This window comes from Sorex araneus, chromosome 5, assembly GCF_027595985.1.
Source record: "Sorex araneus isolate mSorAra2 chromosome 5, mSorAra2.pri, whole genome shotgun sequence".
Classification (NCBI taxonomy): domain Eukaryota; kingdom Metazoa; phylum Chordata; class Mammalia; order Eulipotyphla; family Soricidae; genus Sorex; species Sorex araneus.
This window is the reverse complement of record NC_073306.1, coordinates 124,268,163-124,291,827: the sequence shown is the minus strand read 5'-3', so window position 1 is coordinate 124,291,827 and position 23,665 is coordinate 124,268,163. Positions and strand designations below refer to the sequence as shown.

The 23,665-nt window shown below is 44.6% G+C and overlaps 1 protein-coding gene across 1 annotated transcript in view; it reads right to left on the bottom strand.

Moving 5' to 3' along the window:
• Positions 1-5,288: 5,288 nt before the first annotated feature.
• TOP1 (DNA topoisomerase I) overlaps positions 5,289-23,665 on the bottom strand; it is a 102,560-nt gene continuing 84,183 nt past the window's right edge. Inside the window, exons 14-21 of the mRNA XM_055137526.1 lie at positions 23,496-23,639; positions 22,135-22,320; positions 21,301-21,369; positions 20,654-20,768; positions 19,199-19,326; positions 13,699-13,793; positions 13,183-13,332; positions 5,289-11,294 (exon numbers count right to left, since the gene is read on the bottom strand). Coding sequence (XP_054993501.1) covers positions 11,192-11,294; positions 13,183-13,332; positions 13,699-13,793; positions 19,199-19,326; positions 20,654-20,768; positions 21,301-21,369; positions 22,135-22,320; positions 23,496-23,639 — 990 coding nt within the window. The 3' untranslated portion in view covers positions 5,289-11,191. The remainder of the gene's footprint in view (positions 11,295-13,182; positions 13,333-13,698; positions 13,794-19,198; positions 19,327-20,653; positions 20,769-21,300; positions 21,370-22,134; positions 22,321-23,495; positions 23,640-23,665) is intronic.

The window sequence follows — 23,665 nt, the reverse complement described above, 5'->3', positions numbered from 1 at the left end:
CGGCGGCCGAGGCGGCGGGGGCTGAGGCGGCCGGCGAGCGGGCCCCGGCGGCGGCTCCTGCGGGCGGAGACGGGGCGGGGCTGAGCGGGGGCGGGACGGCCCGCAGGCCCCGCCCCGGCCCGCGCGCCGGGAACAAAGGCGCCTGTGGGGAGGACCCCCGCCCGCCGCCCGCCGCGCCTGCGCCCCGCGACCCCCCGCCCGCCCCCCGCGAGGGGGATGGGGGCGTCAGCGCGGCGGGGACGTGCGTGGCGCCCGCCGTCACGCGGCCCGTCGCGCCGCCAGGGACACAGCTGGCCGTCACGACCGACCCTCCTCACGCGCGGCGGCGTCCCGGCGGGCGGCCGCCCAGCCCACACGGCCCCGCACAGGCCCAGCCGCCGCCGGCCCCGCAGCTCCGCTCCCCGAGCGCCGCCCGCGCAGCGCCTGGGAGGCGCGGGGAAGCTGCGCAGCAGCCCCCGGGCCCGCCGGCCACAGCCAGTTACCTGGGCGGGCTGCCCAGCGGAGGGAGCCAGGCCAGGCCCGGCCGCCTCACACCCGCGGCGGCGGCGGCGGCGGCGGCGCAGGAGGCGCGTCCTCTTCGCGCTCTCTCCCGGGAGGGCTGGGGGCGGGGTCGCCAGCCGATTGGCCGGCGGGCTCTGATGGACAGCCGCGCAGACTCGCCCCTCCCGCCTGCCCGCGTCCGGCGGGCCCCCGCAGGCCGCTCTTGCGACGGCTGGACTCGCAGCTGACCCAACCCCACTGGCCGTTTGCCCTTCGAGAGCCCCAGCCTGCGGAGGAGCCCCATTTCCCAGACCCCGGCATCTTCTGCGGGGCATTGAGACCCACCCCGGCTCCTCGCGGCGGCCGTGCAGTCCCGAGGGGGCCGGTGTGTCCGTCCCTTGCGAGGGCCACTGCTCTCGCCACTCCCGCTCTGGCTCCACGCAGCAGGATGCGGACTCAGGTCGGCCTCACCGCGCCCCTTCTGCAAATGGTCCCCCGAGCTTTGGTTTTCCTGGCCTGACTCCCCTTGTTTTCTTCCTTTCTCTGGCCGCTGCCTTTCAGCCTAGTTGCTTCTCTTCCTCTGGGCTGGGTCCTGAGCCAGTTCTCAAGGCGGCATAACCTTTTCCTGTGTCTTCTCTGCCCCTCTCCCTGACATCCATCTGTATCCCCCGACTCCTCTGCTCCTGGTCCCCACTTAACACAGCCCTCGCCCTCCCACCCCTGACGGCTTTACAGAGTCAGAACATGGCACCAGATCCTTGGATTCAATCCTCTCCTCCTTTTGGCCCCGCACCCACGTGTTTCCACTTCCCTGACCCCATGGTAGGTCTTTCCCACCCAGACTTCCCTTCTTGGCCTTGCTGCATCTTTCCTTGAAGACCTCGCCTTCAGCTCTGAAATGGAATGAAATCTGTCTGTAGCATAGCACCCTGACCGTGCTCATCTGAAATGGAATGAAGTCACGGTCGGGCTATGGTCGTCTCGCCCCTTTCCCCTCACGGCCACCTCAAATCGGATTGCATCTGACCCAGCAGTCCTGTCCTATCTGATCTGATTTCTTTCTCACTCACTCTGACCACTTCCCCTTCACGCTCTGCTCTTCAGAGGCCTTTGGGTGTATAGTTGAATGATTGATCTTGTCTTCGTGAAGCTGTTCCTTAAAAATTCACTCCAGCAATCTAGCTGATCCCTGCGCTGCCTAAATTGAGGACACCTTCAAGTAACAGAGAAGCCTGTCTGGAGAACGTTGAAACAGGGAGAGCAGGGCAACTAGGGAGAGACAATCCAGAGGTAAAAGACCAAGCTGATGCCAGAGAAAATTCAGATTTGCTGGAATGTGTGACTGTAAGAGGGAGTACTCAGGCTGTGTGTATGTGTGTGTGTGTGTGTTATATTGCAAGACTCTTTGAGAGTGGTTGTGTATGTGTGTTTTCCCCAACCACCACTAAGAAGCCCACTCCTATGAGTGAGGCTGAGATGGGTTTGCTGGTCAGCTTCAGCCAGGAGGGCGGTGGAGTGGTTGAGATGGACTGCCACCTAGTGACAGGCCTTTAAAGTAGTGGGGAGGGAACTGAGGTTAACCTACACTGCCCAGGCCAGTCTTACAAGGCATATGTGGTCACACCTGATCCTCATAATTACCCCTCTGACAGAGGATTTGTGTCCATGATGAACCTTGGAAACACACTCAGAGAAGCCAGCAGCCTTGAACCCAAGCCTATCTGACCCCACACATTTTTCTGCCTCAGTAGAGAGCCACTGACCTAAGTAGATTTTGGTGATGAATAGTCTTTGGGCACCTACTCAGCATGGCTGGTCCTGGACACAGGAAGCCCAGCATCCCATGAGTAGCTTGCACTGTGGCTCAGCTGGCTTGAGTCTGAAGAGGAGCTGTTTGTCTGTAGCCCAGTTCAGATTGGGGCCAGGAATTGGGAGAACAAGGGAAACCCAGCACCCACCCAATTTAGGCAGCCTTTGGACTGTGATACATTTAAACATAGTTTCTCTAGGGGTTCCAGAAATCCCTGACCACAGAAACGTGTGTGTGTGTGTGTGTGTATGTGTGTGTGTGTGTATGTGTGTGTGGTGTGGTGTGATTTGGGAGCCACACCTAGCTCTGTGCCTGGAGGTCATTCTGCGGTGCTTGGGGGACTGTGTGGTATGCCTTCTGCATGCAGAGCCCCATAGAAACTCTTATTTGCAGTCTGCTGCCATACCCTTGTTCAGTGAACAGGGGCTCCTTTCGTCCTGGGATCTCTGAGCCAGTGTTCCAGGCTTCAGGTGCCTCCCTCAGAAGTTCAGGAAAAGCAGGGCACACAGAGGGTGTGGCTGGGATGGGCTTCCCCCAGTTCAGCATATATATGGGTACGTGGGTGTAACTGGCAATGCGTGCAGCTGCCTATGCTGGTTGGGAGGGAGCAGCCTGGCACCCACACAAACCACACGCCCGTGACATCACCCATGTTCGCCCTGCTTGGGCCTATTTCTGTGAACACTCATGCTTCAACACGCCTTGACCTACACCAATACGGGTGTCTGGACTCTAGGGAGGAGTCCCAGCCTTGTGGAGGTTGCTTTGGACATGTGGGTAAAACACCTTCGAACAGCACTTGGCAAGATAGTGGGTTCTGCCCAACCATATGACCTACATTGGCTTATTGACTCCTAGTGCTAGTTCTGTGACATGTAACCAGATCAAAAACAGGCATGGAGCACTCGAGACACAAGGAAGACACACAAGAAGTGGCAGAGATGAGATTCAAAACCAGGCAGTCTGACTCCGACTCCTCGGCCCTTTCCATAATGACATCGCCACCGGGTGTGGCTGCTGTTTTAAGTTATTCAGTACAACAGTCCAAAGTTGGGTTCTTTGAAAGCAAACTGTGACAGAGGTTAGTGGCCAGAACATTTCTGAGGGTGTGTCATTGTGATGAGCACTGTGGGAGAGGAAAAGGAAGTGGAGGGACATAAGGAGAAATTAAACTGTGAGGCATTTGCAACCCTGACAGTTGCAGCCAGCCCCCCCTCCCACCCTGGGGAGCCATGCTCCATGGAGCAGGCCTGAAACTGCCTAGGCCTCCATTGCCTGCCCCGCCCCACCACCCGTCTTTGGTTGTGGGCTGCCCCGGGACAAGCCCTCTCTGCCTGGTAGGTGAGCAGTGCAGGTGTTCTTCAGGCTGACCACTCTCCCAGAAGCTGGGGCAAGAGCTTCCCTGAAGGAGAATTTGAATAGTACTGTGTCCACAGCATATTCTCTCCCTGTCCTTTAACTAAACAAACAAAAAAAGGAAAAGGGGCCCAGAAATGGCTCCAGAGGCTGGAGCCTATGCTTTGCACATAGAAAACCAGATCCCCAGGTCTCTCGAGCACTGTGCTAGGAATAGCTCCTCTGCACTGCTGGATGTGACCCCCCAAAAGAAAACATTGTACTAAAGTTAATAGGGTGTACTATTGTGTTATTATCAAGAAGGCATGTAATATGTAACAGTATATACTCTGCTGAAACTGAGAACTAAATATGGCTAAGCTTCCTGTTAACCACAGTAAAATCTCTTCTGATTCTTATTCCTTATAGGAACTTGAGTGACTAGAGAAGGGAAATAGAGTTCAACTACAGTTCAAGGAGGTCCAGGCCACAGAGGTAGGACTTAGGCTTGGAATGTCTAATTTATTTAATACACCGTGTGAAACTTTATCCTTTTACTTTAAACTGCTTTTTTTGCTTTCTTGGTCTTTTGGGTCACACCTGGCAATGCTCTGAGGTTCCTCCTGGCAGTTCTTAAGGAACTATACTGGATGCCAGGGATTGAAATAGGGTTGGCCACATGCAAGACAAAAGCCCTACCCACTGTACTATTGCACCGCCACCTGGAGTGTTCTCTTTCAGTGACTTCTAATATCTAAATGTGTCTTACCAGCCTTCTCTAGGTTTGTGAGTCAGTCAGCCTGCTCCTCAGTGTATAGTCAGCACATCGTATTTACCTTAAAGCACCTTGAACTGCCCTGCACAACATGCTCTCTGTACACTCCTTATGTGCCTTCCTCAGGCGGGTAGCAAGGACACTATAATTTCTTCACTATCGAGAAGGGCTAAGCTCTTGCCTAGCCACTGGCCAATGCCAGTGCAGATCTATTACTTGTCCATTTTCTAACTTTCTTCCCACTACTTGTTCTTCTCTTTCTTTCCCCCACCCCCCTTTTTTGTTTTTTTGGTTACACCTGGCGATGCTCAGGGCTTACTCCTGATTCTGCACTCAGGAATTACTCCTAGCACTGCTCGGGGGACCATATGGAATGCCGGGAATCACACTTTGGTTGGCCATGTACAAGGCAAATGCTCTACTCGCTGTACTATCACTCCAGTCCCTCCTTCTCTCCCTTTGTATCCTCCTTCCGTAGACACTCCCCTGCTGCCTCCTTTACATCAGTAATAGAGCATTAAGATTAGTTAGACCAAGTTTCCAGTCTAGTAGTGGATACTGAATTGCAACCAACATGTCAGTAGATCACAGTTCCCTGAAGTACTGAGAAGAGATGCCAGTCTTTAGATCTGTAGGTGACTGGAGGTAGTGATGGTACAGCAGGTAGGGAATTTGCTTTGAATGCATCCCAGATGGTCCCCTGAACACCTCCAGGAGTAATTCATGAGTGCAGAGCCAGGAGTAACCCCTGAATATCACCAAGTGTGGCTGGTCCCAAAACAAAAAACAAAAATGTATATACCTTAAGATATGGTGGCTCTCAGTCAATCTTTTGCATCGTAAGATCACTCCAAGTGTCGTGACTTTATTTTGGAGTTAAAACAAACATTTTTAGACATGCAGGATCAAAATGTCCACGTTTATTTGTTACATGTACATATACATTATTTAAAACAAAGTATTTGTGAATATTAGTTTTCCCTATTATCGCCTTTCTAGTAAATAGCTTTTTCAAACTCCGCATGAATCTTCGATTTATATTTGTCACCATTAAATTCATTTCTTGAATTATCTAATTCCTAAAAGCCTTTACTGCCTTTTACACTGAGAGCACGCCTGAAAAATCAGTTTTGTTTAGGAATTTACACATAACACCCATTTGAAGTGTAAAATTTGTGGAACCTTGACAAATGTAGATGCTCATATTATCTCCACTCAATGAAAACCAAACATTTCTATTGCCCAAAGAAGTTTCTTGCTACCCCTTCTGCACGTGTTTCCTCTGCCCCATCTAGCAACTGATGATCTACTTTCACTTACATCACTATAGACTATTTTGTTGAATTTGATATAAATGGGATTTGAGCACATGCTTTTGTGTTCAACCTGCTTGAAATTCATCCATATTTCTAAAGAAAGTCTGAATTATTTGTGTTGCGATCACTAAAAATTGTAACTTAAGCAATTAACCTTCATACAATATTAAAGGTTTAACTTTATGTATCAATAATCTACATAATACTTATTTCAACTTTTTTACACAAATTTTCAAATGCATATAAAGTATAGAAAGGATTATATAGGGAATGTCCACGTATCCATTAGCGAGTTTTAATTATAAACTGGTGGCCATCTGTATTTCATGTCGTAACTCCTTCCATATTATTTTAACACAAATTCTCAACTTTATAATTTTATTCACAAATTTGTGCTTAAGTTTTAAGAACATTTAACCTAACAACAGTATCATTATCAAACCTAAAATATGTCAGCACCTACTACTAAAGTGATCTTTAAGAGACTTGTTTATATGTAATACTTGGGATTGTGAGAAATAATTACTAAGTCTGTGGTAAATTTCTTTGCTGCCTTGTTTACTGATTTTGTAAGAGAGCTACTTAGAAGTATCCAAAACTAGCTTGACTGAGGTCATTTCAGGATAATGTTTTTCTCTCCCAAAAGTGCTTTTTGGTTCAAAACAAGTTGAAAGAGCATCCCAGTATATGAGGACTTTGTATGGACTGAAATAAGTCAACTTTTTTGAGGGAGGCCACACCCAGTAGTGGTCAGGGCTTACTCCTGACTGAGCTCAGGGGTCACTCCTCACAGGGGACCATATGGGGTGCTGGGGACTGGATCTGGGACAGTCCCATATAAGGGAAACACCCTATTTGCTATACTGTCACTCCCACCCCATAAGTCAACATTTCTCAACAAAGTTTTTTTTAAATATACATTCAGTGCATGTGGTGCTTAGGAGGCAATTTCAGTTGGTAATTTACTGGAGTGAAGGATGATGGCTACCTGAGTTTCTGTAAGGAGGGAAGAATAGATGGGGCTTTTCACTGAAATGTGAACTCCATCCTAGCTTAAGTAATAAGTACTGTACTGAGCTCCAGTTTAAGATTCGAGATTGAGAAGTCCTAGGATCGCCAGAGAAATACAGTTTCATCTCAGCAGTCCAGGCTGGAAATAAGAGGAATAGGCAGTCATCTTTACTTATGAGTAAGCTAGACCATGAGAAGAAAATGCCAGTAAAGGACCTGATAAAAGAGTCAAACAAGGAGGGTGGCATAAAAGCCAGAGAAGCACTTTAAAGAAAAGCATCATATGGATTAAAGATGAGCTGGGAGAGCCCTCTGAACACCAAGCCCCAAACACAGAGACACACAAATGCAAAAAAAGGTAGCATCGTACGGTAAGGTTCTGTTTACATTAGACACCCAAAAAAGATAAATTTCTAGAAGTGGATTAGTGTAGGCTGGGTGTGGGAACATGGAAGAACTGAACTTGGGCCTAAGGGATCTTACTAGAATGAGTGCAACGCTGACTTAACTGGCACTGCTATACCACTCAGTAAAGTTACTAAAAACATTTTGCACCTGATAGGTGACTTCACCGGAGCTGTCAAAAGAGTGATGTGTTCACTGACTGTGATCCCGATGGAGCGGGGGCTGAGGTGATGGGAAGGAAGCTAGCTGTAGTGGGTGGAGGAATGACCAGTGGCGGGGATGACTCACTCCAGGTGCTTGTTTGTGCAGTGTGGAGGGTGGGAGGGGTAGGTGGCTGGAAAGGGCTGAGTTGAGAAGTTTCTTTTTCCATTTTTAAAATGTGGCAGAGCTCTGAGGTAGATCTGACAGGTAGGACAGACAGGATTTGCTGACCAGCTACGAGGGGTGAGAGCCAAGTAAGCACCCAGATGTCTGGTTTAGGTTGAAGACAGCTATCTGGCTGTGCCTACAGCTGGACTCACCTAGACTGGTGTATGTGGAGGTAATTGAGGCACATTATTAAGAGCTAAAAAATTGTACGTGGAAAGGTATTTTTTTGCTTTTGCCATATGACCTATGCAGCCTCCAAAGGCAAGCATGATATTTTTACAAAAACATGGCAGGAGTGATAGTACAGTGGATAGTACAGTGCCTGGCACACGGTTGACCTATGTTTGATCCCCAGCATCCCTGATGTCCCCCAAGCCCTGTCAGAAGTGATCCCTGAGAGCAAAGCCAGGTCAGGAGTTAAGCCTTGAGCGCCACTGAATGTGACTTCAAAACCAACCAACCAAAAAAAAGTGAGGGAGGCCTGACGTGATGGGGCCCTTCAAACCTTTTAACTTTGCTGGAAGTGGAATGAGGTAACAGGCCTACTAGATTACCAAGCTGGGAGGGCCTCATCTGGACTATTAAGGCCAGTTCCCATATCCATCCTCACACCTCGCTGCCTGGCCTCTTCCTCAATGTAAGTGGTCAGGTGAATTTGCTCCCTCTCCTAGTCAGCTGCCACCAACCAGATGCTTTCACAACCATTTACCCACATGGAGCTGTTCTGCACGTGCCTCAGAAGATTTGTATGCAAGTCCTTGTGGGAGAGGTATGCCCAGCTTCCTGCTCCTCAGCAGAATCTGCCTGTAAGACCTCCTAATTTTGATGTGGTAAAGATTGGTCTCCTAGGTGTTGCATGTTCTGGCTTAAGTTTGCATCATACACCCATGAGCTAGCTACAAAGTGTATGCATTGACTGGGTACTGGAAGAGCCCCTGCTGACATTCCTTATAGTCAGTTGATCGCCTCAATACCACAAGACTGAAAAATACACGGTCACATTGTGCTGCTCCAAAGCAGTGACGGTGTCATCACTGGGGTGAATGCTCACAGGGTACAGAAATAAAGATGGGTCAGATACCGTAGAGGGATTTGCATGTAGCTGATCTGGGTTCAATCCCTGGCACCATGGAGACCACCAGGAGTGATCCCTGAGCACAGAGCTAGGAGTATATCCCAAGCACCATTGGGTATTACCCCATCCCTATCCCCGCAATAAATGACAAATGAAGATAGCTAATGAGGAAGACCTCCAGGGTTCCCTGCAATGGGTTTGACACCATCCCTATATCCAGTCCCAAGTTGAGTTCAGTAAAGGGCAAGGAGATGGCTTTCTTTCCTAAATTCAGTTGCCCTATGTTAACTAGTGGAGGATTCAGGTTAAGGGGGCAATTTTGACCACTACTGTCTTCTTGCTCCTTCCTTTATTTGAGTGGAGACCTCACCCCATCACCTTGCTCCCAGACTGAGAGGTAATCCAGGAAAGGAAGTTTTTTTTTTTTTTTTTCTTTTTGGGTCACACCCAGCGATGCACAGGGGTTACTCCTGGTGGTGCTCAGGGGATCATATGGGATGCTGGGATTTGAACCCAGGTCGGCCGTGTGCAAGGCAAACGCCCTACCCACTGTGCTATCACTCCAGCCCCAGGAAAAGAAGTTTTAATAGCTGTGAAAGTTGGGCCTAGTGGTGCTCCTGGCACTAAGGCCATACCTTGGTATTACTTGGGGGATTGGGGAGATTCATGCTTTGCTGTGGCTTTACTACTTCTGCCACATTCTCAGTGCATAAAGAGGAAAAATGTAGGAGTCTCTGTTCTAATACAAGAAGTGGTAACAGCTCATGTCCTCCTTCAAACATAGGGAGATGCCTGCATTCCAGTCAAGACTCTTGGGAACTAGCGTTCTGACAGCTCAATGTTCATCATAATCGCCATCCTGACTTTAAACTCAGTCACATAAGCAAATACTAATAAGCTGCTTTCTGCTTCTAGCCAGTACCAGATCAAACACTTGAAAAGATGTGTCTCCAAAATACCTGGCTTCGTCTTGCTCAGAAAAATATTACCCACGCTAGCTTCTAATACAGTTCTTGAATCAATACGTTTTGTAGATTTTCTGTACCCTCCCTCATTTCTTGGACATGCCTCTATCTAAGAAATGTAGACTTTGCTCTCTGACACACAACTGCAAAAGCTGAACAGATAAAGTCTCACCCAGTCCCAGCTCCTTTTTTTTTTTCTTTTTTGGGGGGTCACACCCAGCAATGCTCAGGGGTTACTCCTGGCTATGCACTCAGGAATTACTCCTGGTGTTGCTTGGGGGACCATATGGGTTCCTGGGGATTGAACGCCCTACCCGCTGTATTACTTTCGCTCTGGCCTCAAGTCCCAGCTCCTTGAGAGGGAACCACGCTTGTCACCTTAACAGTCAGATCACATGCATGAAGTGCCAACCCCAAATCCCCACTCTGACCTGCGGCTCTGTAACAAAAAGGCAGAGACTAAATTTCCGTTAAGTTGTAGGAATTTATTTTAAATAACCTACAGTTGATTAAAAGGGAATTCATGATAAAAATAGAAGATACTTGAGGAAAGATGTGGGAAATGGACTCTGCACACACACTAAACTAACAATGCCTCTAAACTAATGATTATAGCAAAAAATGTTTTCACATTAAAATTCTGCTTTTTATGTTTTTTTTTCCATTTTTTACACAATTACAAAAGAAAAAAATAAAAGCCCTAAAATCTTGATTATTTTTTTTTCCTTTTTGGGACCAAATACTCATTTTCCTCTAGATTTATTGACCTGTGGAACTTTTTATACATCTTTCAAGTGAAAGACTGGGGTTTGAAACAAAAAGATGAATATCTGAAAGGGTACAGAGAATGCTCAGAACAAAGAATGATGGGAAAATGGTTTCAGTCACTGATTATTTCATTATCCTTATACTCACTCACCCGTCATCCCTCCCCAACCCCAATCTACACGATCTTTAAGATCAAGAAAAAGGTTTAAATATTTTAAAATAATTAAAAAGAAATAAAAATTCACATTTAAAAAGGAACACTCAAGTCAGGAAATATTTTCCCATCATGCTTTTCTGTGAATAGGTGTCTGAACCAAAACACTGCCGATGTCACAACTGCTTCAAGTTTAATGAAAATTGATTCCCATGACACAATAGATAGTGACCACTCTAACAGGTGCGCTGGGTTTTTGTTCTACTTAATTTTAAATTCCTGAAATGGGGGAGGGAGGGGAGTTTAGGAATTCATTTCTATTAAAATATAGAAGTTATTGCAAAACCCTAACTGTAAAAACGCACCAATATAATCGGACTTTGTATACAGTAGCTAAGAGAATCCCAATGCTTCAGTGAAACAGTGAATTTGCCTGGCAGAACACTTGACAAATTCCCATCCACTTGCCCTTCTGGAAAAAAAAAAATTCAAAACAAATCATACAGCTAGAATTTTGATATTTGAAATATTTTTAAATAAGTTGTCCATAGGACAACTGGCTCAGCTCTCCCTTATAATATCTCCAGGTTTATCTTTTCGCAAAGATGTTGGTTTGTTAAGACTTGCTGCCTCTCTCCCTCAGGTCTGAGGGTAAGTGAGGCTCACAGTTTATCCATCTCCCCAAACCACACTGTTCCTTTCCACAGAACCCTTCCCCTCAAGACTGGCTAGAACTCGTAGTCCTCATCGGCCATGTCAATAGCCCAGGCAAACTTCTCCCGCTGGGTTTTGTTGTAAATTTTCTCAATTGGAATCCCCCACTTCTTGCACCTATGAACAAGAGAAATAAAGGAAAATTAATGATTTGGGGAACAAAGGTTAAGACCTGGAACTAAGGGTGCACAGATGGGCTGCCTTCTTCAAATGGATCTGTTCCAGACATTGTTTTAACATTGTTAAACTAATTAACATTGTTCCAGACCATGTTCTCAGAGTTTGTGTTCATCGCATTTAAAAAGTATGTTTTTTTATCAGAGATGTACAGATTAAAAAGTGAAGGCAGAGGTCAGCAAAATGTTACAAGAGATAAGGCTCTTATATACAACCAAAGCCCAGTTTGGTCCCCAGTACCACCAGGGATCACTCCTAAGAGCCAGGAATACCCCCCAAACCCCCAAACCCCAAAAAGCAGAGATTTCACTAGCAAGTGAGCGTGAGGATGAAAGCAGAACCCTAATAGTCTGGCTCCATGCTTTAAACCACTTCACAATTATGCTGCTCAAGCTAACAAAACCTCTTCCATGTACAGGGCAAAAGGAAGCCCTGGCCTACAGGTGCCACAGGAGTTGATTCCTAAGCCCACACCATAATAATAAACATCTTTTCCCAAGAGTCATTTACTCTGGATTTTGCCTTCTGAGTTAGAGTGCGAGAAGGGAAGAGGGAGCAAACTGCAGATTCTATATGCCTTTACATTGTTTAGCTCCATTTCTCATTTTTTATTTCTTTGAAATAATTTTATAAGGGAACTTTGTTGAACAGTTAGATAGTAGGAAAATGTAGGCAGAATTCTTCATGAAAAGAATCTAGAGACATGTCAGACAGAAATTTTAAAATGGGACTATATCAAATTAAGAAGACACCCCACAGGTGCTAGAGTGACAGCACAGCGGATAGGGCATTTGCCTTGCACGCAGCCGACCCAGGTTCAATTCCCAGCATTCCATATGGTCCCCCGAGCACTGCCAAGAGTAATTCCTGAGTGCAGAGCCAGGAGTAACCCCTGTGCATCGCCAGGTGTGACCCAAAAAGCAAAACATTTTTTTAAAATTTAAAAAACGTCTGTTTAAGATGACACCCCACAGACTGGGAGAAAATATCTGTCCACCATTCATCTAACAAAGAGTTAATAGTCAAGATATATAAAGCATTTATAAATCTTAAAAAATAAAACTCATCCAAAAACGGGGAGAAAGGATGAACAAACACTTCCTTAAAGAAGACCTAGATTGGGGCTGGAGTGATAGCACCGCGTGCAGAGCGTTTTTTGCCTTGCACACGGCCGACCCGGTTCAAATCCCAGCATCCCATATGGACCCTGAGCACTGCCAGGAGTAATTCCTGAGTGCAGAGCCAGGCGTAACCCCTGTGCATCACCAGGTGTGACCCCCCCCCCCAAAAAAAAAGAAAAGAAAAAAAAAAAAGACCTAGATGGCCAAAGGACATATGTGAAAAAATATGCCCCATCACTTATCAGGGAAATGCAAATTGAAATAACACCTCATACCAGGGAGACTGACACACATGAAAAAGAATAGAAACCACCAGTGTTGGCTTGGATGTAGAAGGAAAAGAACCATTATCCACTGCTGGTGGGAACGTCAAAATTAAAAAACAATGCACATATTTATCAAAAAAGTGTTAGCTGTTTTATATATTCCCCTCAGCAAGCACCAAAAGTGTATATTCTTATCCTAAAGGTCCACAAATAAGGACATTACACTAAACTTTACCTTCTAAAAGTAAGGCACACACTCAAGACAGATGTAACAAGTCTGGCATATAGGAACATTCCCCCTCCCCCTGCCCCCAATAGTCCAATGCGTGGGCATTGTGCACAGTGTGCTATGGTTAGGAACATGAAGGCTGATGTGAGGTATGCAAGTCTCCCATCAAGTTTCTCACGCCAGCAGCAAAAGTCTGAGAGCTCTGTCCTTACCAAGCCACTGAGATCCTAGGGTCCAGATAATTGAGTTTGGAGGTCCCCAAGGCAATCTGTTTATTTTCTTCTCGGTCTGTGGCCTGAACTTCAAGCTTCATTAATTGTTCCTCCAGTCTCTGCACAGCTTTCTTCTTTGATTCTACCACCCTAGAAGAATAACAGTCATCAGACCTAGGCTAGCTCTCTGCAAATGAGTGCTTGCAACCCCCCACCACTTTGGGCAGAAGTAGCATAAAAGCCCCAAGTACAGAGCCAGAGCCTTGCAAATACTGAACCCGGGTTTAATCCCTGGCACTTAATATGGTCCCCCAAATCTGCCAGAGTGATCTCTAAGCTCAGAGCCAGGAGTAACCCCTGAGCACTGCCAAGTGTGGCCGAAAACAAAACAAAAGTGACAAATACAGAAAATTTTCCAAAGAAACTTTAGAACAACAAAGCCCCTTTGGCTAGTTAACAGACCCATTTTATTCTCATCATCACCTCCCACAGCTTTATTTAACATGAGGCACATACTTCTTAGTCTTTGCATCCTTCATGACCTTGGCATCAGCCTTAGCACTCTTCAGATCTCTCCGGGCATCTGCTAGCTGTTCCTTTTTAGCATCGATCTGAATGAGAAGAACAAAAGAAACGAGGTTGGGGAAATTCGCTCTCTCATGCTCTGAGGCTAAAAGGTTTTTATATCCCAGTCCTCCTCCTGCTTCCCAAAAGGACAGAAACCAAGTAAGTACAGAAACCAAACAAAAATGTGGGTGACTGATAGATCACTTGAATGATTGAGACTCTGGGTTCGATTCCCAGCACCCCCCCAAAAAGGGACAGAGGTGCACTGAGGTTTAAAATATAAGTATGGGGCTGGAGAGATAGCACAGCCGGTAGACATTTGCCTTGCACGCAGCCAACCCAGGTTCGATTCCCAGCATCCCATATGGTCCCCCGAGTACCGCCGGGAGTAATTCCTGACTGCATGAGTCAGGAGTAACTCCTGTGCATTGCCGGGTATGACCCAAAAAGAAAAAAAAAAATAGACTCCAAAAGAATATGCCGGGGTGGGGGGGTGTTGGTGGTGGTTGTGAACAACAGAGTGAGCAAGACAGAGACAAATGACAGGCTTCATCAGAGAAATGAAACCTTGACAAGTCTCTACCAAGCTAAGTTAGCTCTCTAGTTTTTCATTAAAATACCCAAGATAAGCTAGGGAGATAGTTCAACTGACTGGAGCATATGCTTTACATGCAGGAGGCTCCAGTTTGAGCCCTAGGACCTTATGTATCCCAAGCACCAAACTGGAAGTAGCCCCTGAGCAATGATGAATATAGCCCCAAACAAGAAAAAAACAAACCCTGAGTGGTGGCTTCATAAAATGTACAGGAACTACATTTGCACAACTGAATACAACTGCTATTTGTCCATTCATGTCCTTCAGCAAGACTTCAAGGAATAAAAGTTACCTCAAGGGCAGTAATTGAAAATAGGAGTTACTTCCAGTGCCCTTATTAATTAGGAAACTCCAGAAAAAGGAACTTGGAATTTTAGACACCTGATGGTTTCAGACAGATAAAAAACTGTTTACAATTCCAAGAACAGAACAGAGCAGGGCAAGAAATGATCTCTATGAAACCAACAAAGTTACTAAGCAAGACTAGCTAATTCTTCAGACTTAACCAGCACTTCAGGAAGGAGCTGCCAACTTCTCAAGAAAAACAGAATGGGGCTAGGGAAATGGCTCAGCAGGAGAGCACTTGCCTCCCAAGTGTAAAGCCTTGAGTTTGATTCCTGTCACACACTCCCCCACCCACCAAAAAAAAAAAAAAAAAAAAAAAAAAAAAAAAAAAAAACCCAAAAAAAACGAAACAAAAAACCAAAAACAAAAAAGCACTGAAGAGAATATTTAAGCAACTAAATAATAGCCAGGAAGTCAATTGATCTATTCCAGACCAATTCTTAGCATGGCCTGGTTTTGGCATTCTGAGACAGGAAGGAAATTACAGTAGTTTTCACTCAAAAACAAAAGATTGCTAATATTTTTAGCCACGAAGCAATTTTTCCAAATGAAATCTCAGGGAGTCCCAGCCTACAAAGGAAAGGACAAGGGTAGCTGGCTCCCCCCCCCCACCACCACACTTGATAGAACCATGGAAGGGCCCTGGAAGACTTAATAATTAGTTCCTGTTAATAACATGGCCAACAACATGAAACCATTGCCCAAGTCTGCTTCTCACATGGCAAAGGAGGGGCAGGGGAAGCCCAGACCTGCTGTCATCTTGCTTACCCATAAGGCCAAGAGAACCTCCATAGAGCAAATACATGCCTGACTCACCCACTGTGCGCTGTTGCTTTGTGACTAGCATTGTCTTATTAGACAAACACAAAGCTCAGGATTGGAAACAGAGGCCATCATTGTGAAAAAAAATCATAAACTGCAGTTTGCTATGAATGGCTAATTTCCAAAACCTATATTCTAAGTCAAAATGTAAGGAACATTCTACACACAAAAGCATCAAGACTCCACTAGCCAGTTTCTTCTTAGACTAGAAGTGTAACAAGCCACAATCCTTTAACCATTTCTGTAAATGCTAAATTGGTAGGCTATGTAAGTTCTCAAGGCATCAAAGACTCCATTGATTCACTCAGCAAACAGGGGCGTGTGTTTGCTTTGTGGAAACACAGAAAAAAGTTCCTGGGTTTGGAGGGCTCGACTGGCAGGCAGCCTAAACTGCCCAAACAGTGGTTCCAGAGTGAGATCAACAATAATAACAACAAAAAAACACCCCTACTCATGCTCTAGGGAGGAGTCTCCTGAAATAGATAAACAAACAACAACCTGAATATCCAGGCTTTTATTTTTGGGTTGGAATCAGACAAGAACAAATGATACCAAGTGATTTACCACTTAGTTTTAACAGAATGGTAACAATGCAGCTCCTTGTAGGTATTCTTTAGGGTTCTTTGCCTACCAAGTGTACAGTCAGCATACAGCATCACTGTATTTGATAGGCTCACGGACATACATACTATGGACACATCCCTTCAAGAAAAACAAAATGGCATGTGAGGCATGAATTACAAGTTGTGTGTTGTCCCATGACCCAGATGTACTACCCCTGAGTATTCTTGGAAAATTTTAACAAAAGAAAAATACTCTGGGCCTTAGAACAGTTGTCTCATGGGACTGAAACTATAGTACAATGTGTAGGGTGCCTATCCTGTATTCAGGGATTACATACAGTCCACTCCTCAGTGAAGGGCAAGGAGTAAGCCTTAAGCACTGTTTGCTGTGTCCCAAAAATCAAAATCAAAGCCCAAAACCACAGTTATCTTGCTTGACAGTGATAGTTTTTGAACGCTAGTCGCACAGCTATAGAATTGGGGTGGGTGGGGGGAGACACCGAACACAGGCAGGGGGGACAGGACACCCATGCACAAGCACACCCGCTGTGTGCATCAGGGCTTACTCCTGTGGCAGTGCTGGCCGAGGGGGGGGGGGGGGGGGGAGAGTGGGGCAGATGGGATGCTGGGGATCAAACCCAGACCAGATGAGTGCCAGGGCAAATACCCTAACCACTGTACTATCTCTTTGGCCAAGCTATATAATTTGGAGAGAACTTGTGATTATGTCATTTAACTAGCACTGTAGCACTGTCATCCCGTTGTTCATCAATTTGCTCAAGTGGGCACCAGTAATGTCTCCATTGTGAGACTTCTTGTTACTGTTTTTGGCATATCGAATACACCACAGGGAGCTTGCCAGGCTCTGCCGTGCAGGCGGGATACTCTCGGTAGCTTGCCGGGCTCTCCGAGAGGGGCACAAGAATCGAACCCGGGTCGGCCGCATGCAAGGCAAACGCCCTACCCACTGTGCTATCACTCCAGCCCGTCATTTCCCTAACCTAGCTGAAATTCATCATTACCTGTTCAATAATCAATATGGGCAACAAAACTTACCAGTATTATTTACAAATTTACCGATTAACAGTATTACAGGACAACAGGACATGTCCTGGAGATAGCACAAAGGGTTGGAATAAATGCTTTGAAGATGAGAGGCCCAGATTCCATCCCTGGTAAATGGCTCCCAAGCACAATGCAAGAAACTGCTGAGCACCACCAGGTATGCTTTCCCCCATAATAATATGTATTATAACCAATGCCTGGGCCACATTAACACTACGTTAGCATGAGGTTTCATTCCCTTACATAGGAAGGGTCTGTATTTTTGTCAACAGAAAGAAGCTATAAAAGACAGACCTTCACCTATGTACCCCTTAAAGATTTAAGGAGGTGAGATCTCTTAGGTATAAGGAGGAGGAGGAGGCAGCTTTTATAGGTAGAGATGTGGTGTGGGGATGTGTGGGCTGGTAATGAGCTTTTGTGAACCAAGACACCAAACCAGAGAAGGGTGGATCCTCTCAATAGGAAATATTACAGAAGAATCTAAAGGTCATGATAATATGAAAGAATCATCAAGAGTCCAAGGCATTCCCTGTGACAACGCCCAGATTAGCCCAGATTAACTTTTATGTATACAGGAAACGCCAGGCCAAGACAATTTGGAGAAATTATAACCTCCCAATTGCCATTCTAGGCTTTTTCCTCAGTCAAGCCCAAGTTCTTTTCCCTTTCTCTCTCCCCCGCCCTTCTCTCCCCATTTCTCTGAACGTCTTTCAATAAAACTATTTTGCTTAACTAATATTAGTATTTTCATATCACCAGTTGCAGAGTATCTTACAGTATCATTAAGTTATTACTACCGTGAAATTCGTAATAGTTAAAATACCTACCTTAAGATCTTAATAAGTTAATAAGGAAGCACATTACAGTGTCACAGACTTTAATATATATTTTTAGGTACATTTTAGTATAACTGATTTCCATCATAACCCTATGTGCTACAGAAAGGAATATCTGCATTTTATCATGAATAAATATTCAAATGTGCTGATTATACAGCCAGTGCTAACACAGAAATGTCCATCTTATCAAATGCCGAATGTATTGTAGCTTAAAAGCTACTGTCAAGCAGAGCAAGGGGACATGGAAGAGGAGAATCATCTACTTCTTTGCAAGTCTTCCTCTCGACTCTGGCATACAGCCAAGAGTCAACAGATGTTTAACAATGAGTTATATAAAAAATGATTCATGTGGAATGTGTTAGAATAAAAACAACTGTGTTGCGATTGAGGGAAATTAATGTTTCATCATCTTCTCAATTTGAAACCATCTAATTTGGAAATAGTTGTATTTGAGGACTGTGGTATGAAAATTCTATGAAGACTGTCTTTGTAGTCATTATCCTTAGATAAAGCAGTAATTTGGGGGCTGGAGCAATAGTACAGTGGGGAAGGCATATGCCTTGCATACGATCGACCTTATTTTGATCCCTAGCATCCCATGTGGTCCCCTGAGCACTGCCAGGAATAATTCCTGAGTGCAAAGCTAGGACTGACCCCTGAGCATCACTGAGTGTGACCCAAAAAGGAAACAAACAAACGAACAAACAAACCACAACCAAGAAAGGACAGTTATCAGCACTATTTTGAAGAGGGTGTGTCCAAGTTTGCTTTGCAAAACTGTTTAAGTAGCTAATGTGGAACTTAAAAGGGTTTCTTGAACAATGAGTATTCACTATAGTTAATATTTTGATCAAAGATAATTATTTCTATTTGTTTACATTTAGCATGGACCTTTTTCCAGAACAGACCCAAACTTGGGCCCCCAAATTGAAATCCTTAAGGCTAAATTATTAGTGTCTTTTGTTTCTGACTACCTACCCACAGCAACATGGTTCCCTTCACTTTGCTACCTCACTGTGTAGATCCCAACCTTATTTGGCCTACCACCAAATGGGGGAATGATATTTGCTCTCTGTACCCCTGCATATTTACCTTCTACAAGTGAAGAACAGAAAGCATTCTCCCCTGCCACTGTGCCTGAGATTGCTACTGTGCCTCCCAACCTCCTCAGGGTGCGCCAAGAGCTCCACTTTGGAAACAATCATCTAGATTCAAGATACCTTAGATTGTAAGTTCATCATGGACTTCTCAAAAGTTTTAGGTGGTGCCCTCTGATGGTTACAGAGAATCGCAACAGCTCGATTGGCTCGGTTGTAAGAAAGGATCTTTGCTGGGATGTTCTCATCCGCTGTAAAGAAAGTGAAGTTAGTTTAAAACCAAGAGGAAATATACCATTTGCCTCTTTCATTCTTCATAATCCTAGTTTTACAGATCCGTATCTCATTCAGACTGAAGGCCCCCTCAGTCAGAATCTCAGAATCAACAGTTATTGCCTCGGTATCTACCCTCCACCCAACACAGCCAGAAATTGGAATTGGAACAAAATAGTCTGAAAAGAGGGTAAAGTAAAGGGAAATTTTAAATTTTAAAACCATAAGACATGGGCCGGAGTGATATTACAGGGGTTAAGTCACTTGCCTTGCATGTGGCAATCCATGGTTCAATTCCCGGCACAACATATGGTACCGAGCACCACCAGGAATGATACCTGAGCACAGAGACAGGACTAAGTCCTGAGCATAACCCCCGCCCCATGAGGGGCAGGGGGTGGGGGACAGGGGCAGGCTGAAAATAACACAAATTTAAATATGAAACAAAACCATAAAGTATGCTTTCTTTAAAATTTTTCATCTTAATCATCATTTTTCAATTTAGGGTCAACGATAAGTCTACGGTTGGCTGGTTCATGAGAGTTACTGCATCTCATAGACAATTTATGTAACACCATGTGGTAAAAGACACCGATAACTTTCTGCAGACTGGCATTAATCAACGGTTGTGGAAATAACTAACCTAAGAACAGTTTTCCTGGTACCATGTAATTTTTAATCCCTCCCCTAAAATACTGACCCCTCAAACATACTCAAGTTAGAAGAAGTTTAGCAGTGATGGAGCTCTGGAAAGAAAAAAATTTATGCCTCCTGTAGATATACCTCCTTTTACTCTATTTTTTAGGAGATTACCACCTATCTTGTTGCTTTGCCTTAAGGACAGATCCAGCTTGGTATGTGGGGGAACCATGCCAAGATCAAATCTGGGGGTTTCTGAATGCAAAATGTGCCTATCTTCCAGCCCTCTGGCCCATTCTTAAGGGAAAATAAGAAATGGTGTAAACATCTTCATTTGCTCCTATTTTGTACCAACAAGCATGATTAAACTTTTCAGTTTAACACAACAGCACAGCAGTTGTCTTTACCCTTTTAAATTATATACACAACACAAAATACGTACATTTTCAGAGCTGACTACAAACTCCACCTCAATATTCAATGGAATTTTTCTACAAGTTGGTGTGGAAATAAAACTTATCTTTATACAACTAGGCTATAGCTCTCAATGAGAGGCTATGTTCTAATGTGAAATCACAGCATTAATAAGGAAAGTGGAAGTTACAACACAGCTGTGTAAGGTCATCATCAGTGAGAGTGTGTGCGCTACCTGAAAGTAGTACTTACGAGCTGTAAGTTCTTTAAGCTGCTGCTGTAGCGTAATGGAGGCATTGTATGTACGGAACACCTTGGCTGTTAAGCCTTCCATGAGATCCTGAAGATGCTTATTTAAAATACCAGTCTAAAGGATACAAAGGAAAAGAGGATTTAGGTGAAAGGCATACCAGCTAGAGAGGATGTCTGGAATTTAGGCAGAAGCCATATACCCTGCTGTTTCTTGCAAACTCTGTAACACTGATGGGAGTGCAATCAAAAACCTTGACAAGGTTATTGTTGCCCTTGCCAGAAGATACTTGAAAAAAGAATTCCCAAACACAAAACTGTATGGTAATCTTAAGCAAGTCAGTAAAACAAATTTGTCTTTCCCCGTTAATATCTTCCCTGGTAACCAGCATGGTTCTCCAGCAGCAGAGTGGCTTGGCATCTGGACAAAGGAAAGCTCTGAAGAGCTAATGGAGGATAAAAGGTAAAGGTTATCTACCACATCTTAAGGCTTTGGCCATGGATTCAGTTTGTGATCCCAGGGAGAAAGAGTGTATAGGATGCCACAGGACAAGCTAAAGGAGAATCCAAGTCACCCCAGGCAAACCTTCTCTTTAGGAATTTGCAAGGCTCTGGACCATTTTTGGACCCATTGCACTATGTCCACTCACATTGAGTCTATCAAAAAGATCATCCTCAGGCTGCTTGTTCTCCATAAATAGTTGTAAGTTTTTAAAAACCTGTAAGAAAGGAGAATCTAACTGTTACAAAACATTTGCGAATGCAAATGAATAATAGCACAAGAAATACCCATCACCTTTACCTAGACTGAGATAAGATCGTCTCATTCACCACTTATACACTGTGTACTCTGCTCACTCATTCTATATAGATATGTAGATTTTAGGGGTACTCATTTTGTGCCCTCTTATCCTTAAGAATCTCAGTGTATTTTCTGAGGATAAATCTTCTTTTAAAGAGTATAAGCTTCATAAACTACATCATCATACTTTGCTGTGCATATTCCAAATCTGTCAGTTAATAATGTCCTTTCCTTGCCCAGCATGCTCTAGTAAAGTCAATTACATTTAATTGTCAAATTGTTTTAGTTATAGATACAGCTAGCTTACTTTTTTTACTCCATAAGACACTGCAGAAGTTGAGGAACACTTCCAAAGTGACAATGTATAACATGATCTGGGGCTACAGAAATTTGGTTAGATCATTAAAACAACAGAGTGGTTTAGATCTTATGTTGAGTTGATCTGTTGTGAAGGCCAACTCTCTACAGCATGCTTCACAGTAGATGGCTCCTCATTCCCACAAGGAAGAATGGGAAGGGGACTAAGAATCTGAAAGGAAGTATCTGCAGGACACCAAATACCTTCCTCTTCTTTCTCTTTAAAGTCATTTTTCCAGGTGAAGACCATGGATGGAAGGTAGGAGACCAGAGGAGAGGAAGGAAAAATCCAGGCAAGTGAGAAGCACAAGCAATATCAACTTACTCTTTTCTCAACAGGGACCTTGTTATAGTATCTGATTGAGTCCTTCCCAAGGAAGTCAAATTCTACCACATATTCCTGACCATCCAACTCTGGGTGCAGATTGATGTGTTCTACACGAAGTGAGCAGCAACCCACAGTGTCCGCTGTTTCTCCTTCCTCCTTCTCATTACCTGCTCTCAGAGCCAGCTATCCAGGGATGGGAACAAAGGAAGGAATTAAAATAAAAAAAAATGAATAAAGAAATTTGAATCTCACAGGATCTCTGGGAAATGAAACCAGAAGCCCCCTAATTTTTCTTGGGGCAAGAGCACTAGCCTACAGGTCCTGGCAATTCTGGAGTCTAAAGATTCACGAAACATTTATCTTCCCAGAAATCTACTTTTTAAACTTTTCCCTCTCAAATGGGGGTAGTAGAGAAAAGGAACATATTTTAAAAGCAAAAGGACATGCCCTCCCCTCTTTTAGCTCTGGGTTCAATGTGTGGCACCATATGCACACATTAAGGGGAAAAACATGAGGGGCCCCAAACTTGGCAGTGCTCAGTGTTTACTCCTGGTGGGTTCAGGGGACCATATTGGGTACCAGAAATTGTACCTGGCTTGGCATGTGTACGGCAAGCTCCCTACCCTCAAAATAAAATACATATCCCAATGCATGCAAAAAACATTTGATGAAATGAAACATTTGTTCATAATGAAAAGAGTATGGACTAGAAGAGAAATTCAGCAGGTTAAAAGATAGCTATCAATAAAGCAAAATGTAGGCACGTTCCTATTCTGGGCACTCATTAAAAAAAAGTTAATTTTGCTCAATCACTGAAACAATTCAGAATTTATGCTAAAATTAGGCAGTGGAAAATTGCGGGGTAATCATATAATCATTTTTATCTTTAAGATATTGAGAACACTGGGGCCAGAGAGATGGTACAGCAAGGAAAGCACTTGCCTTTCAGCCTTTCATGTTGTGGACCTATGTTTCATTCCTGGCACCTTGAATGGTCCTCTGAGCACCTCCAAGATTAAGCCCTGGGACTGCCATATGAGTCACCCTCAAAACATTATGTGTGTGTGTGTGTTTTATATATTTGTGAAGCAAGAGGGGACTGCTTAATGCATTTTCAGGCTTATACCCATCTAAACTAAAAATACCCTCCAAAAGATCACAATTCACTACCCACAGAAACCTTTGTTTGAACAGTATGTGGTTCCTGAAAATGATAAGCACACACACAGCGCACACTCCATCTTGATCTCATCTTGATCCAAGTGAAACACACACACAGCGCACACTCCATCTTGATCTCATCTTGATCCAAGTGAAACACACACACACACACACACCCCTCCCCCACCACTTCTCACCTTGTCAATAAAGTATAAGGCTACAGCTCTCTGCCGGACTTTCATCTCTTTGGACTTCCAGTCTTCTCGATATTGGTTCCGGATCTTGTCCACACACTTCTTCAGCCGACGAGCAGTCTCATATTTCTGCCAATCTTTCTCACCCTGCAAAGATCCAAGAATCCCAAATG